At 47.3% G+C, this 17,048-nt stretch overlaps 1 protein-coding gene across 1 annotated transcript; it reads left to right on the top strand.

Annotated features, from left to right (window-relative positions):
- The first annotated feature begins 838 nt into the window (after positions 1 to 838).
- Positions 839 to 9,670, top strand: Defb36 (defensin beta 36). The gene is made up of 2 exons (NM_001037515.1): positions 839 to 902; positions 9,421 to 9,670. The coding sequence occupies exons 1-2, from the start codon at positions 845 to 847 to the stop codon at positions 9,564 to 9,566; spliced, it is 204 nt and encodes a 67-aa protein (NP_001032604.1). The 5' UTR covers positions 839 to 844; the 3' UTR covers positions 9,567 to 9,670.
- Positions 9,671 to 17,048: the final 7,378 nt, after the last annotated feature.

Raw genomic sequence — 17,048 nt, forward strand, 5'->3', positions numbered from 1 at the left:
GTTCACTTATCTTTGTGTAAGTCTCGGGCAGCCCACTCAATATTCCCTGTCCCCACAGATGGTTTGGTCTTAACCATCTGTGATGGTTACCATGCTTTGGTTCTCTTAACCTATGTATCAGGAGGGTCCAGTCAGGAACTAGAATTCATGTAAATACCTGAGACGGAAGATAGTTAATGCAGGGAATTGCTTACTTTTGCTGGGAGGTTCAAAACTGAGGACCCTACCACTACCGACTGCAGAAGCCGCCACCTCGCTTCAGCTAAGGGAGCCAAAGAAATGGAAATGAATCTTCAGACCAGGACTCAGGGAACCTCTGTTATTGGATTCGCTGAGGAAGGGACTGCGCCCAGAGCCCAGACCAACTCTGTGTTTGATTAGTGCTGGGCTGTGTGCTCAGAGAACCCACACGTGCCATTTTCCTCACGGTTTCTGTTCCTCTAATGTCGGATTTACTCTTGAATAGAACTTGCGCTGCCTGGAACCCCATTTCCTGTTCTCTGCCAGCTTCTTCGGTGTTTATTCTGCAAGCTACTCGATGGCATTTATGTGCGTGGCGCCCCCTTGTGGTCCCTGGGATATGCAGCGCAGAGCTGTTGGGGAAAGGCTGTGCTGTGTGGCCTTGGACCTAGGATGACCTCACCCTCCTGATCCAAAAGACAAAGGGATGCTGTGGACTCGGTGGGTGTGGCTACACACGGTCGACCCTGGGTACGAGGCTGTTCCCTTTGGCTGCTCCTGGAGATCTGCGGGATTTCCGCCAGATCTCCCAGCCTCCCCAGTTCGCCACTAACTTTGCTCTGGACTTGAAGCTTCGAAGCTTCGCCTTGGGCCTTCTCCCACCATGAAGCTCCTGCTGCTGACTTTGGCTGCGCTACTACTCTTGTCCCAGCTCACTCCAGGTAATGTAGATCTCCTCAGGGAAGGCGCCTGGTAGGCAGGTAGGGAGACCCTGGCCTTGTCAGTGAATCCCCAGGGGCATGGAGGAGGCGTCTTGCATCTTAAGTACCAACAATGACATTGGGAGTGTCTCAGACATCACCCAGTACATATTCAGCTCTATCAAGCTGTGCAGAGGGCCAGTGCTGGGGTAGGAGCAGCCAGAGAGGAGAAGGCAACAGCAGATTTCTTACAAAATAGTCTTCAAAATGTTCTCGGCTTAGTAAAAGCCACAGCCAGCTTAATGGGGGAGAAAAGCTCACGTTTACAGCTCCTCTCTCTGTGTCCCATACTCTGTGCTGGAGCTAGGACTATGGAGGCACACGGCATCCCTCTGTGTTTTAAAACATTACACCCAAAGCTGTGGCAGAGGGAAGCCGAGGAACTGGGTACACATGACTAGGGCCCGGCTAGCCTGAGGTCAGCTGAGTCCTAAATAGTGACATGAAATCAGGCGTGGAGGCACGGGGGGGGGGGGGTTGATGGGGGGGTGGGGTGGCGGCAGACAGGGAAGGGTGACCCAGGCAAGATAAGCATCCCAGTAATAATCCCAGAGTGGGAGGGGCTGTCTGCAGGGAGACCCACTCCAGAGTGCAGGGGTAGGTGATAGGAACCACAGGTGAGGAAGCAGCCTGGTGAGCATGGATGCCAGGTGAGGGCTGAGGAGAGCATAGGCAGCAGAGGTCAGCCTACCCTTCCCAACAACTCCGTACCAGCTACCTGTCCCCTCCCATGCACCTGGCTTCTGTCCACCCCAAGACTGTCAAACTTTCCACAGTCGGAATGTGCTTTTTCCCTAAACAAGCTAGTCTCAGTTCCCTCCCGCTGCCCTGAAACACCTTTCATCTAAGGGTGAAAGAAAAGCCAAGAGCCCAAGTTGGCAACTGGCTCACCACTGTTTGACTCCTCCTCCTCCTCCCCTCAGCTCCTCCCTCCCCCACACACCACGCCCACCCCCAGAAGGCCTGTGTCCCTAGAATGCTGATGACATCAGGCTGGGTGGCAGGGTTAGTGGGGTTTCTCAGGCAGCACCGCCTGCTGCTACTCATGATGACGACGACAACGATGGTGGTGGTGGTGCTGTTGCTAAAAGTGAATTTAAACCCCTCAGTTCCCAGGAAGTTATTGGAAGAGTTTATCTTCCACTTCCTGTGGCACATCGTGGTAAGAGGGGTTGAGTGGAAGCTGTCAGTGCATTGGTCACCTTCAGTCTTCATCTCCTAGAGCCTACAGTGAGGTGGCTCTGTCTAAGCCCACCAGGCTTCACCTAGCCCTTGACTTATCTTGGTAAAATTTGATTCTTGAAATTATGGTCTTGCTATGACCTGAAACAACTCTTACTTAAGGTAAATGACAATGGTCATCCTAAAGTTGCTCACGAGTGCCCCTAAAGTCTGGAAATTCTACACAGTTCTACTTTTTGACAGTCCCAGGGTCTCATGAAGAAAGGAGGCCGAAGGGTCCATCCCTTAAAAGTGCCTAAAATGACTCAGTGGGTAAAGACACTTGACACCAAACCTGACATCCTGACCTTGAGCACCAGGGCCCTCACAAGAGGAGGGGACTGGCTCCTTCGAGTTGTCCTTGGTGTGTAAAAGCAATGAATGAATGAATGAATGAATGAATGAATGAATGAATGAATGTAGTTGTGAAGTGGTTAAGGGCTGAGGGATGCTTCAGTGGGTGAGAACACTTCCTGAGCAAGCGGAAGCTGAGTTTGGGTCCTTGGCCAATTACATGCAAAGCCAGACATGGAACCCCAGTGTGGGGAGGTGGAGACAGACAGATCCAGGATCTCGCCAGCCAGTTAGGCCAGCCAAAGTGTTGAGTTTCCAACTCAGTGAGAGACCCTGCCTCAGTACAGTATGGGGAGGGATAGAGAACACCCCATATTCTCCTCTAGCTTCTTCATTCATGGAATGCACACACACACACACACACACACACACACACACACACACACACACACACACAGTGGTTCTGTTTGACATCCTTGAATTAAAATACGCGATCTCATGGCAGCTTGCAGACATCTGTAACTCCAGCCAGGGATCTGCACCCTCTTCTGGCCTCTGAGGGCACTGTAGAAATGTAGTACCCATACAGACATGCAAACAAAAATATTTATACATATAAAATAAAAATAAATAAATCTTTTAAAAAGATCTCATTAAATGGTGGGTTTTCCCATAGCATGGTTGTAAAATCAGGTAGAATTAGGGATACAAAAAACAAATATGCTACTTAGCAAAGTTACTAAGTAGCAAAGTTACCAAGTAGCAAAGTTACCAGTAACAAACGTTACCAAGTGAGGGCGGTGTAAGAGCACATAGCTCTGTCAGCTGAGCGCCCTACTGGTTCTTTCACCTCAGTTCTCTTCCTCCCGTAAGTCTAATCTAGAAGCAAACCGTTCTAGACACAGCAGTTCTAGTAGATTTAGACCCCCTTTGGGGTCACATATTAGATATTTGCATTGGTATTCATAACAGTAGTAAAATTACAGTTATGAAGTAGCAACAAAATAATTTTGTGGCTGGGAGTCACCACGCCATGAGGAACTGTATTAAGGAGTTGATGCGTTAAGAGGGTTGAGAACCACTACATCTAGGGGAGGAGGAGAGGGATGAATGATGCTTGGGAAAATCCCACGCAAGAGTGGGCCACCACGAAGTTTGAAAAAGGCTGACATCAGGCCCAGGGGAGAACGAATTCAAGGCCGAATTTCTGAGGAAAGCACAAAATAAAGAGGAAAGAGAAGCTGACCATGGTGGCACAAACCTCGGGATCCCCCCCACACACACACACACACCAGTTGGGAGAAGCAGGAGTGTAAGGTCATCCTCGACTACAGAATGACCAGTGCTCCCTCCCTCCCCACCTAAAGGAGAAAGGCAAAGGCCCTGAGCAGGAGTGAGAGTTTGTTTTGGGAAACCTGATTGCGTGGGGAAAGAATGGGATGTTTTACTCTTGGGGGTAGGATTTCAGATACCAAGTGTCCGTTGTGGTTCTGATTTGAGAAAACCAGGTTTCTCTGCCATAGTTAGTTAGTCCTTTTGTTCAGCAACAAAGCTGTCAGAGGAGTTCACGCTGGTGTAACAGGAAGTAATAGACCACTCTTGTCCGGTCTCTGCATCGATCTCAAGTTAGCTCCAAGGTTGACCCCAGTTGGCCTTCGGATGCTAACAGGCCAATTCACAGAATATAAGAACCTTAAACCAGCAAGCGTCCTGATTCCCTCCACCAGCCCTGCCACTTACATGTGCTGCCAACCCACAATGCACTGCTCTTATGTTCCTTGAGCTCACGATCATTACTTTTACACTGGAGATTGCACCCAGGGCCTCATATATATTAGACAGTGCTGGACCTCTGACCAGCACCTCCGACCTTAATAATTATCTTGTTTTCTTTCGGAGCATGCTCTTTTAAGTCACTTTTTAAACATTAGGATACAAACTGACTGTTCGTTCTGACGTCTTCACACATGTATACCGTTGTACTTTGCTTGTATCCACCCAATGTGTGAACAGTTCCCAAGATGTAAAAACTGTCTGCTCATTCCAAATGGAACACCAGCAACAATAAGGATTCCACCCAAGTCTAGCAATTTACTGGGCTTACGTTATAAGGGCACGAGTGAGAGGTATATACAGAGAGGGGCACAGGTGACCCCAAAACAGGCGCACTACCAATGTCTTGTGTCAGCATGGACAATGGGATTCGTGGCTGCATAGATCTAGTCCTGCCCCCCACCCCCAGCCTTCCTACTCAATACTCCAGTAACTCCTGACACAAATGCAACCGGGGCAGAATTGCAAACTGTTGGGAGAGGGTGCGAGAGGAAATGGGAATTTAATGATCTACCCAACCCCTCCCTCTATGAGGGGCCTTCAGTAGGCCCAGCCTGGAGGGCCTCGTGCAGGAAGTCACGGCTGCTCTGACTGAGATGGTAATGGTGAGGCTGCAGAGATGGCTCAGGGGTTCAGAGCGCTTGCTGCTCTTCAGGAGGACCTGGGTTGGGTTCCGGACACCCACACGGCATCACTCAACCTTTTGCTACTCCATTTCCAGGGAATGTGCCTCTTCTGACTTCCTTGGGTACTGCACACTCGTGGCTCCCATACATACACGCAGGCAAAAATGTCGTACATAGAGACCAAAGATATGTAAGTCATATGATGATGGCAGAGGCTCACAGTGACAACCACTCATGCACATCAGTTTCTGGGAAGGCCTGTGACTCAGTCTGTTTATGCTGCCTGAGAGGTGGAGTAGTGTGATGGCAGGCCTGTCACATACTGGCCCTTGCCATGGGGCATGGATTCATGACCTGACGAAGAAACCCAGAGACACTTTCTGGAAAGATAAAAAGCCAAGCACTCTCTACACCAGAGGAGAGATGGGGGGTGGGGGGCTTTGGGTGTGGCTTTCTTTCTTTGATACTACTGGAATAGTGCACCCCAAAAGTTTGTAATTTTCTCAGTAGTCTCTCAGGCTGAAGTCCCGGAGCCACTGCTTCAGTTTGCCTCCCCAGAAGGGAGCCCACACAGTCCTGACTGCTTATCTGGGAACACATGGGATGCCTGGACTGTTGTATCCTTTCTGTGGAATGGTAGCATCCAAACAGGAAAGGGAGAATGGAGGCGTCTTTGTTGACCCAGCTCAGCCAAACTATAAATAAATCTACTTTCCTTAAGGAATGGCTGATATTCTCAAGAGAACAGCATTCCATAGAACACACAATACAGCACACACTCACACATGAACCACACACAGCACACTCACACAGCACACACTCACACATACACCACACAGCACACTCACACAGCACACACTCACACACACACCACACACACCACACTCACACAGCACACACTCACACATGCACCACACACAGCACACACTCACACATGCACCACACACAGCACACACTCACACAGCACACACTCACACACACACCACACAGCACACTCACACAGCACACACTCACACATACACCACACACGGCACACACACAGCACACACTCACACATACACCACACACAGCACACTCACACAGCACACACTCACACATACACCACACACAGCACACTCACACAGCACACACACATACACCACACACAGCACACACACATACACCACACACAGCACACACACAGCACACACTCACACATACACCACACACAGCACACACACATACACCACACACGGCACACTCACACAGCACACACTCACACATACACCACACAGCACACTCACACAGCACACACTCACACATACACCACACAGGGCACACTCACACAGCACACACTCACACATACACCACACACAGCACACACACACAGCACACACTCACACATACACCACTCAGCACACTCACACAGCACACACTCACACATACACCACACACAGTACACTCACACAGCACACACTCACACAGCACACACTCACACACTCACACACATCTACCCTTCTACTCTCTCTGGTCCCCACCCACTCCTGCTGATCTCCTTCTCAGCCTCCAAACATCCCCCCTCCCACTTCCATACCTACATTCATGTACCACGGCAGATGTGTGCATGTGTGCACATCAGAAAAAATCTTCTGGGAGTCGTATTAGGAAACCGAGGCTCCCGGCTACTCGGGATCTTCACAGCTGAGGTTTTCAGGTGCTGTTTCTCCACGGACCCTCACTGCCTCTTGCTCTCCCATCCTTTGGCACGGCAGCTGCTGACACGTTGATCCGTTACTATTATTCCACAGTCACCAAGACCTTGCTCCTTCTCTCTACTTCATTTTGAATAGTTTCTGTTTTGGACCTCCAAGCCTTTTCAAAAAGACTTCAAAGTTTATTTATTTATTTATTTATTTATTTAGTCTCATATAAACCAGGTTGACTTTTAACTCACTCTATGGCGGAGACTTGTCTCCTAATCTTCCTGTCTCCACCTCCCGGGTGCCGGAATTATACCTGTGGACTGCACTGATTGGCTGAGGGTTTTTAAAGATGTATTTCTTATTATTTATGTGCATATACTATCTGTGTGTGTGTTTGTACACCCTGTGCATGCCTGGCATCTTCAGAGACCAGAGGAGGCTGTTAGATCTCCTGGAGTTGAAGTTACAGCTTGTGAGCTGCCATGTGGGTGCAGGGAAGCAAACCCAGATCCTCTGACAGAACAGCAAGTGCTCTTAACCTCTGAGACATCTCTGCAGCCCATAAATGCAATGTGTCTTCTAAAGCCTTTCCGCTCTGACCGGTGAGCGTGTAGAATATCCCAGCCCCGAGGACAGTTCTGGTCTCTTGGTGACTCTTCCCCAGGCTTTGGTACTTTCTGCACATGTGTGTTCAAATAAGTATTCTTCAAAGTCGAGGGGTCCCTCTGGAGACCTCCACACCATGGGCGTATCCTTTTTCCTCTCCTCTTTTCTCTCTTCTCAGGCCCATCTGAAGTTTTATATCCTGATTAAAAGAGCTGCCATTAGTCTTTTAAAATTATTTTTACTAATGTTTAGCTAGCCCATAAAGGGTCTCACTGCGACATTTCTGAGCATTTATATCACATTTTGTGTCTCTCCTCCTGTATACACCTTGCCTTCCCCTCTGCCCTTTGGTTGGTCTCTCCACCTTCTGCTTTTCTGACTGTACATTCCATTACTTCTCTTGTTCCCGGTCCCCATCTCCGAACATCGTCTCCTTTCCCAGGTCCCTCTCTACTTTCATGTCATACGTGTGTGATTCCATCTGGTCCATCTATGAAAGGGGCCATGTTTGTCTTTCTGAGTCTATGTCACATTATAATCCCCAGCTCCACCCATTTTCCTGCACCCGGGATGATTCTATTCTTCTTCTTTTTTTTTTTTTTTATTAACTTGAGTATTTCTTATACACATTTCAAGTGTTATTCCCTTTCCCGGTTTCCGGGCAAACATCCCCCTCCCCCCTCCCCTTCCTTATGGGTGTTCCCCTCCCAACCCTCCCCCCATTGCCGCCCTCCCCCCATAGTCTAGTTCACTGGGGGTTCAGTCTTAGCAGGACCCAGGGCTTCCCCTTCCACTGGTGCTCTTACTAGGATATTCATTGCTACCTATGGGGTCAGAGTCCAGGGTCAGTCCATGTATAGTATTTAGGTAGTGGCTTAGTCCCTGGAAGCTCTGGTTGCTTGACATTGTTGTACTTTTGGGGTCTCGAGCCCCTTCAAGCTCTTCCAGTTCTTTCTCTGATTCCTTCAACGGGGGTCCTATTCTCAGTTCAGTGGTTTGCTGCTGGCATTCGCCTCTGTATTTGCTGTATTCTGGCTGTGTCTCTCAGGAGCGATCTACATCCGGCTCCTGTCAGTCTGCGATTCTATTCTTCTTATAACTGAACATAATGTGTACAAGAACCTCGTTTGCTTTGTTCGTCTGTTGATGGACATCTAGACTGATTCCACGTCTAGGCTATTGCGAATGGTACATCAACAGACACTGAAATGCAAGCATCTCTGACAGCACGGACTGCTGTAAAGGCCCTAAGTATATTCAGGAAGGACGCACGTGGGCTACGTGGCCATGCCCATTTTAGTTGGGGAACCTCTGTACTGATTTCCAGAATGGTTGCTCAGGTTTGTCCTCCACCAGCAGTGAACAAGGGTTCCCCTCTCCCCACCTCCTTGGAGACAATCGGTGCCATTTCTTTCCTTGGTGGCACATGGGAATGTGGCTGCCCTTCTGTGCTCTAAGAGAGAACACGCAGAGAGGGCAAGGCCGATAGAGAGGCTGTAGAAGCTGGGACTCTAGGCCTCCTCTTCAAAGGCCCCCCTTGACTTCTCCATGACTTGCTCCACGTCTGGGTCTCCATCAGACTCGCCCAAAGAAAATCTGTGACTCAAATAGAGCTTAAAGACGTCATTCATCTGAGGGACACCGAGGCATCTATAAGCCAAAGGAGGATTGGCTGAGGGACACCGAGGCATCTGTAAGCTGAAGCAGGATTGGCTGAGGGACACCTAGGCATCTGTAAGCCGAAGCAGGATTGGCTGAGGGACACCTAGGCATCTGTAAGCCGAAGCAGGATTGGCATTTCACGGAGAAGTGGTTATGGGGATTTGCTTTGTCTCCGGCAGCAGAGGCTGCCCCTCCTGCAGCTCTGGAGGGATCCATTACTTTCTGCACCTCTTCTTTGCCTCCAGCTGTTTGGTGTAGCCTCATCCTGTTGTTACTATCCATGTTATGAGGGGTTGGGGGGTGTAGACCACAGGGTTTCCTGGAACCCAGGCTGGTACAGCAGTCCTTGAAAGGTAGATTTTCAAAGTTCCATCACTTGTCATTTAGTCTAAATTTGTGCTCAAAAAAAGGTAGAAAAAATGGGGTCGGGAAAAATAACAAGACAAGGTGGGAGGGGTCAGAGGTAAAGCGGGGAGCCTCTCTCACCTGTGCCAGCTCCTCCCGGCCAGGGCTGCCCTCTTCTTACCACGATCTGCTCTGTCTTCTTTGTATCAGGTGATGCTCAGAAATGCTGGAATCTCCACGGCAAGTGCCGTCACCGATGCTCCCGGAAGGAAAGCGTCTATGTCTACTGCACAAACGGGAAGATGTGCTGCGTGAAGCCCAAATACCAGCCGAAGCCGAAGCCGTGGATGTTCTAACTGCCCGGAAGCCGGAAGCCCAGACGATGCAGATGGCCAAGCTGTCCTAGGCTGACCCCATGGACTCTTGAGCTCAGTCAATAAATGTGCCTGCCCAACCTCAATGCTGCCCGCTCATCCACACTAGCAGTGTTTAGTCAGGGGAGTCAGAATTATAATAATCACCGCCATCGTCATCACATGACATCTCTGCCTCTCATAGGTGCAGAGCGGGCTTTTCTCGACTCCATGAGGCATATGCCCACACACTGTTGGGCAGCTCACAGAGATGTGCTTTTATACATTTGTGTCTCTAGAATCATTTAGGCATAAAGCTTAAGGTATAATCATTTTCAGAGCTTGACTCGATCAATTCACAGTAATTCCATTACCCTCATATAATGATTGTTGGTATTATTAACCTCTGTAACCTCAAAATCATTATCTTTAAATCCCGAAACCTTCCTTGCCTGAGACATAAGTGTTCTCTATTAGAGCCTCATTATTATTTGCAGAAGTGTATTAACGAGCACATTCAACTGCCTAGTAGAGGAAACTATGCTACCTCTGAAGGGAAGATGATATTCCTGTCTATAGAGTGTTTTAGATGCCGTCTTAGTCAGGCTTTCTATAGCTTCAATGAAACACCGTGACCAAAAAGCAGGCTGGAGAGAGAGGGGTTTTATTCAGCTTATGCCTCCATATCATAGCTCATCATCAAAGGACGTCAGGACAGGAACTCAAGCAGGGCAGGGACCTGGAGGCAGGAGCTGATGTAGAGGCCACGGATGGGTTCTGCTTGCCTGCTTGCTCTTCATGCCTTGCTCAGATCTTTTTTACAAAAGCCAGGACAACCAGCCCAGGGATGACCTCACCCGCAATGGACTGGACTCTCCCTCATCAATCACAAATTAAGAAAATGCCCTACAGGTTTGCCCACAACTCAGTCTTATGGAGGAGTTTTCTCAGTTGAAGTTTCTTCCTCCCAGATGACTCTAACTTGGGTTGAGCTGACACAAAATTATCCAGCACAGGTGCCATTTATGACACACGCATAACTTAAAACTTATAAGATGTAGCCATACAGCTCATTGGCAGAGGGCTTGCCTAGCATGCATAAGGCCCTAGGTTCCATCCCAAACACCACATAAAAACAATTATAAGTTGTGTGTGTGTGCATACATATGGAAGACAGTCAAAGGAAGGAAGCAATGGTCGATAATCCATAAACAAGTCAATCTCAGGCACACTTCCTAGAATCAGCAGCCACCTTCAAAGGAACTGTTGCAAATACGTTTAGGAAGTGAGAATAAAATACTGATAAAATGGGTGAAGGGATGGAGGCACAGCGTGCATGCCTGTAATCTTAGCAGCTGGGGAGCATTAGCAGGAGGGTTAGGAGTTCAACACCAGCTTCTGCTGTATTGTCGATGTAAGGCCAGCTGAGCGTACAGAAGAACCCATTTCAAAGACCAAACAGTTGAGACTAGCAGCTCATGCCTGTAATCCCAGCCCTTGGGAGGCTGAAGAAGACAGGGAATCACCAAGAGTTTGAGGCTGGACTAAAACTAGCATGGGCTACTGAATAAGACCTTCTCCTAATAATAATAACAATATAATGCCTTTTAAAGGGGCCACTTTTCTATTGCTATGTTCAAGCATCCTATCTAAAATACAATAAAATAGCCCCTGTGTGCTATTTGATTGATAGTTACGGGCATTGAGTGAGTCGTCCTTCTGTTATTGCCATGTGAGTCTCCCACGTGACCACATCTCCTTCCTTTGCTTCCTCCATAGAGGCTGGGTAGACCCAAGAGCTGTGCCCTGATACACAGCATTTTTAGACTTCTGTTACATCTGCTAAAGTCCTATTGGCCGCAGCAAGGCAGATGACCCAGGATCGTTGTGGGAAAGGACCACAGGACAGGAATGGGGGTATGAGTCACTGTGGATCGCCATGTATTGGTACATCCTAATCAAATGGAGCCCCTAAAGATAACTGAGACATTCTAAACCAGAGTGACAGTGTCTGAAATGAAGACTGCCATGGATGTGCTTCAAAGCACACTGGATGTGCCACAGGAAAAAGAATCGGTGAACCCAAAGGCAGATGGATAAAAATAAACAAACTAGGCACGGAGAAACAGGGAGTGAAAGGGAGCCTGAGCAAGCAATTGTACATTTAAACACAGTCCCGGAAGAAGAGACAAGTGGGGAAGGGAACCATATTTTGAAAGATAACAGCTGAAAGAAAGGTGTCAATCTGCTGGCTCATCTAGAAGTTGAGTGACCTGCAAAGTATCAGACACAGTGAAATGGAGTGGAAGAATCATAGCGAAACACGAGCTTCAGACCCTGTCTCAAACCTCAGGCAGCTCGTGAGAAATGACAGCTGAAAAAGGATGACCTTTGACCTCCACATATACACATACATTCATGTACCTGTACATACACACACGCACATACACATACACACACATATACACACACCCACACCCACAAACACACACATACACACATATGCACACACATATGCACACACACATACACACACATAGACACACATGCACACACACATACACGCACACGTACACACACACACACACACACACACAGAGAAAATGGAAATAAAAGTAACAATCAATTCCCACGTCCTGTGCACCTTGGTCCTGGAAGTCTGACTGGACTGGTGAGGGAAAGAAGAAAGGACAGACAGACACACATACGGGAAAGCTGCGGTTAGATAAGCCGTGTGCTCTAGTGGAGCGACAACTACCAATGGTGGTTTCAGTGTGTCCAGCACAGAAGGAAGAGCTTACTAGTCTCACAGGAGGGCTCTGTAGGCCAGCAGTCTCAGGAGGTAAACACGCAGCAGAAGGAGGCTGCAGTTGCAGGTTTTAGCACACACGGATCAGTTGTAAACACTCCTACTAGGACCAGAGGGAGAAGGCTTTGCCAATATGGGGAAAAGCTTTGCCAACTTTCCGTGAGTCTTTTGGTCCTTGTCCTGGTGGTTCCCATGGCAACAATACACATTCACTCTGGACTTTCCTCACGGGGGCTTCCTGGGAACTCTACAGTCAATAGCAACAGAAATCGTCCTGTGAATGGGGGTTGAACAATGCCCTCTTCAACGATCACTTGGTGATTAAAGAAATCAAGGAATAAAATGTTTTCATCCTAGAATCAAATGAAAAAGTAACATGGCAAAAACTTTGTAAGGCGGCTAAGAGAGATCTCCATCATTTTGAGAGCCTACATTTAAAAGTCAGAGTAGTTTCAGATAAATAACCGAACGATGTGCCATGAGGTCTTAGAAACACAAGAACAGGTCAAACTCGAAATTGGTTAGGGTTTTATTTCTGTGAAGAGACACCAGGACCATGGCAACTCTTATAAAAAAAAAAAAACACTTAATGGGGCTGCCTTAGAGTTTCAGAGGTTTAGTCCATCATCATCTTGGTGGAAAACATGGTGGTATGCAGGCAAACATGGGGCTGGAGAGGTAGTTGAGAGTTCTATATCTGAATTAGCAGGCAGCAGACAGAGAACTGGCTTGAGCTTCTGAGTCCTCAAAGTCTGCACGCTAGTGACATGCTTCCTCCAAGAAGGTGACACCTCCTGGTAATTCCACTCCCTATGGATCAAGCATTCAAACACATGAGTCTGTGGAAGCCATTCCTTTTCAAACTATCACAATGGGGAAAGGTCAGAAAGAAGCTAAAAGAACAAGGCAAAGAATTATTTAGACAGAGCTAGTTCTTTGGAAAGATAAACAGGAGGGCTGAGGGGAAATGGCTCACTGGCTTCACAAATGGGAGAACAGGGTTCAGATCCCCAGAACCCATGTAAATGTTGGATGCATAGCAACAGCCTCTATAGAGAGATGGGAGGCAGACATCACGGGAGATCCCCAGAAGCACGTGGGCCACCTTGTCCAGTGTATGCAGTGGAAATATAACAACGGTCCTGTCTCAGGCGAAGTAAATGGTGAGGATCCACACAGAAAGCCAACCTCTGACCTTCACACACACACACACACACACACACACACACACACACCCCGAGAGATTTACATACAAAAATGTGAGCACACATTTAAAAAGAAAAGATAAACAAGGCTGACAAATTGTTGGCCAAATTAACCAAGAAAGAAAGCCAGAGGGCTCTGATGAGAAGGTCATCCAGATGGCTCTGTGGCTGGACGAGCCTGCCACAGAAGCATGGTGACTCGAGTTCAATACCTAGAACCCACATGAAGGTCAGAGGAGAGAAACAACTCCACGACATTGTCCTGTGACCTTCACAAGCATGTCGTGGGCATCTTGAACACACAAGGATAATAAGTAATTTTTAAGTTATAAAAATACAACTGGAGATTCAAATGGAGACATTATAGCAGGTACTAATAAAGTCTAGAGGGTCATTAAGAAACTGCTTGAGGGGGCAGGGAGATGGCTCAGGGCACATGATGCTACGTTTGATGACCTGAGTTTGATAGTCAGGCAAATATTATCTGTAAAAATAGATCAATCTAAACTGACCTATAAGCAGCAATGAGGGGTAGGCAGTGACTTAGTGGTGAATACTTGCCCAACATGTACAGAGCCCTGGATCTGATCCCCAGGACTACAAGAAAGGAAAAGAGGAAAAGGAAGAAGAGAAGGAAAAAGAAGAGGAAGCAGCAGCAGCAGCAGGAGCTGGAGAGGTGGCTCAGTGGTTAAGAGCACTGGCTGTTCTTACAGAGGACCAGGCTTCAGTTCCCAGCACCCACAGGGTGGCTCGCCTCTGTCTGTGACTCCAGCCCCAGGGGTCTGACACCTTCTTCTAACCTCTGCAGGAGCCAGGTACAGATATGGAGAAAACATTCATAGACATCAAATAAAAAAAATAAACTTTTTTAAAGCCATGAGCAGTAGTGATAGAGTCTCCCAGTGGCTGCAGAGATGGCTCAGTGATCAAGAGCATTTGCTGCTCTTGCAAAGGACTTAATCTGGGGTCCCAGCACCGACATGACAACTCACAAACTCCAGTTCAGGGAATCCAATGACATTATCTTGGCCTCTTTGGATGTCTACACACTCATGTGCACAGCGTAGGATGGTGCCACGATTTGTGCAGTATTTTTGTTCCAGGAAAATTCAGTTGACAAGAAATACTTGCATCTGGATTTCTCATCTACAAGTCTGGGGGATAAGCCAATATTTCATTCTCCTAGACAGCACTACATATTTCAAGCCACTAAGGTCCCTAGCCCCAGTCCCTTACTTACCAGTAGAGAATCAACCATCAAAAATGTACCTGGTAGATTCCCCCAGGAAACCACTAGAGGACAGTATCTGCCTGTAAGACTCCTTGATGGGCAACTGACCGACGTTTTGAAGAAAAGTTGTCTCAAACAGAGCTGCCCAGGCTGGCCTCGACCCTCCCAAGTGCTGGAATTACAAATGCATGCTGCAAGGTTCTCAAAGGGTCTTCACCATGCTACTGGAATTATAAAGAATGAAAGATTTTATAGCTTCTGTGGGAGGTATTTTAAGTCTAAACATCTTTCATTGAAAAAGTTTTGCTGGGCCTGATGGCACACACATTGAATTCCAGCAGGCAGGAAGCAGAGGCAGGTGGACCTCTGTGAGTTCAAGGCCAGACTGGATTTCATTTAGACATGGCTACACAGAAAGATCCTGTCTAGAATTTATATATATGGAGAGAGAGAGAGAGAGAGAGAGAGAGAGAGAGAGAGAGAGAGAATATATTCTGGAATGACAAAGGCATAAAGCCACTGCTTGACTTCATTTTACTTTTAAACTACATTTTACACATTTTTACTTGTTCTTCTGTATAATAAACATAGTCTGGTCTTCATTCTCTCATTTGTGCATCTCCATTTTGAAACTTTTCTCAGCAAACACGTTCTACTTTTTTACAATTAGGGAAAACATTGTTTTCAAAGCACTAGAGGGAGCTGGAGAGACGGCACAGCAGTTGGGAGCATACACTGCTCTCGAGGAGAGAAGACCAGGGTTCAGTTCCCAGCACCCACAACCGAGAGCTCACAACTGCTTGTAATCCCAGCTCCGGAGAATCCAATGCCTCTCACCTCTAAGGACACTCACACACTCGTGTGTACACAACCACATAGGCGTACTCACACACCAAACACAAATATATATATTTTAAAGTAAGTATAAAATTAAACATAGGAAAGGGTTTAGAAATCCATCCAATCTGTCTGTTGTGGCTTTCTTTGATATGACCCAAGAAGAGAGATACAGCATCACTTCTGGAACATTCGGGCCAAAAATAGGTACGCTGTCTAATCTAGTCATAAGTAGACAGCAGCAACTCAAACAGAAGGACACTCCATACACAGCAGGCTGGATGAGTGACAGATGTCAGTGACTCAATCATGATGAACTCTCTTTTCCTCGAGTACCCTAGGCTGTCTTTGAACTGTCTGTGTAGCTAATCTTAGCCTCCTACCTCCACCTCGCCCGTGTCATGTTCAACTGGTGTGGTGCTGGGGATCAAAGCCAGGGCTTGGTGTGTGGTAGGCAAAACATTCTAGCGGCTGTGAGGCATGGCTAGCGCTGAAGCTCTAGTCTGGGGTCGAGGAGATCAAACAAATGTTACAACTGAGAGATGGTGTTTATCTAGGTAAGCTCTGAGGATTAAACAATGAGTTTTTTTTCATTGTTAACAACTGGGTTTACATTCTGTGTGGTTACATAAACAAGCACCTTTGTCTTAGGAAAACAAAGGAGTGAAATTAAAAAACAAAACCCCAAGCCAGCACACCTAAAATTTACCTGCAAACTGCTCACGGAGTTTGGAGTTGCACGCTAAGGCGGTAAGGATGAAAAATGGATTCACTGTCTTCACTGAGACTTCCTCCTCTGAGAGGACTTACTTATTTCAAGTTGACATAAAACTAACCTACCTGACTGACTCTTGGTCAGCTAGACCCACAAATCACCGTTAAACCCCAGTCTTTCTATTCTTGCTCTTCCTCAAGACTTCACATTAATATTTGACATCACCGGGGCTGGGGATTTAGCTCAGTGGTAGAGCGCTTACCTAGGAAGCGCAAGGCCCTGGGTTCGGTCCCCAGCTCCGAAAAAAAGAACCAAAAAAAAAATATATATATTTGACATCACCATTTAAGCCATCTTCAAACTTACAAGACTCAGTTTTACAAACACAAACACTTTAAAGAGTCGGTCTCTTTTCAAAAACATGTTTGTTGATTGATGTATTTTTATTTTATGTGAGTGCTCTATCTGCATTGCACCTGCGGGCCAGAAGAGGGCGCCAGATCACACTACAGATGGTTGTGAGCCACCATGTGGTTGCTAGGGATTGAACTCAGGACCTCTGGAAGTGCAGTCACTGAGTCATCCTCCAGCCCCCAATCTCCTTTAAAAGAAAAAAAACCAAAGTCTCTCAACTGTGGGCTGTAATATAATTTTAAAAATGAAGTAAATACTTTCTCACTTCAAAAGG

This window comes from Rattus norvegicus, chromosome 3 (genome assembly GCF_036323735.1).
Source record: "Rattus norvegicus strain BN/NHsdMcwi chromosome 3, GRCr8, whole genome shotgun sequence".
Classification (NCBI taxonomy): Eukaryota; Metazoa; Chordata; class Mammalia; order Rodentia; family Muridae; genus Rattus; species Rattus norvegicus.

Coding starts and splice junctions, on each gene's coding strand:
- Defb36 (NM_001037515.1), top strand. CDS start 845: ATGAAGCTCCTGCTGCTGACTTTGGCTGCGCTACTACTCTTGTCCCAG. Junction 903..9,420: donor CTTGTCCCAGCTCACTCCAG/GTAATGTAGATC, acceptor TCTTTGTATCAG/GTGATGCTCAGAAATGCTGG.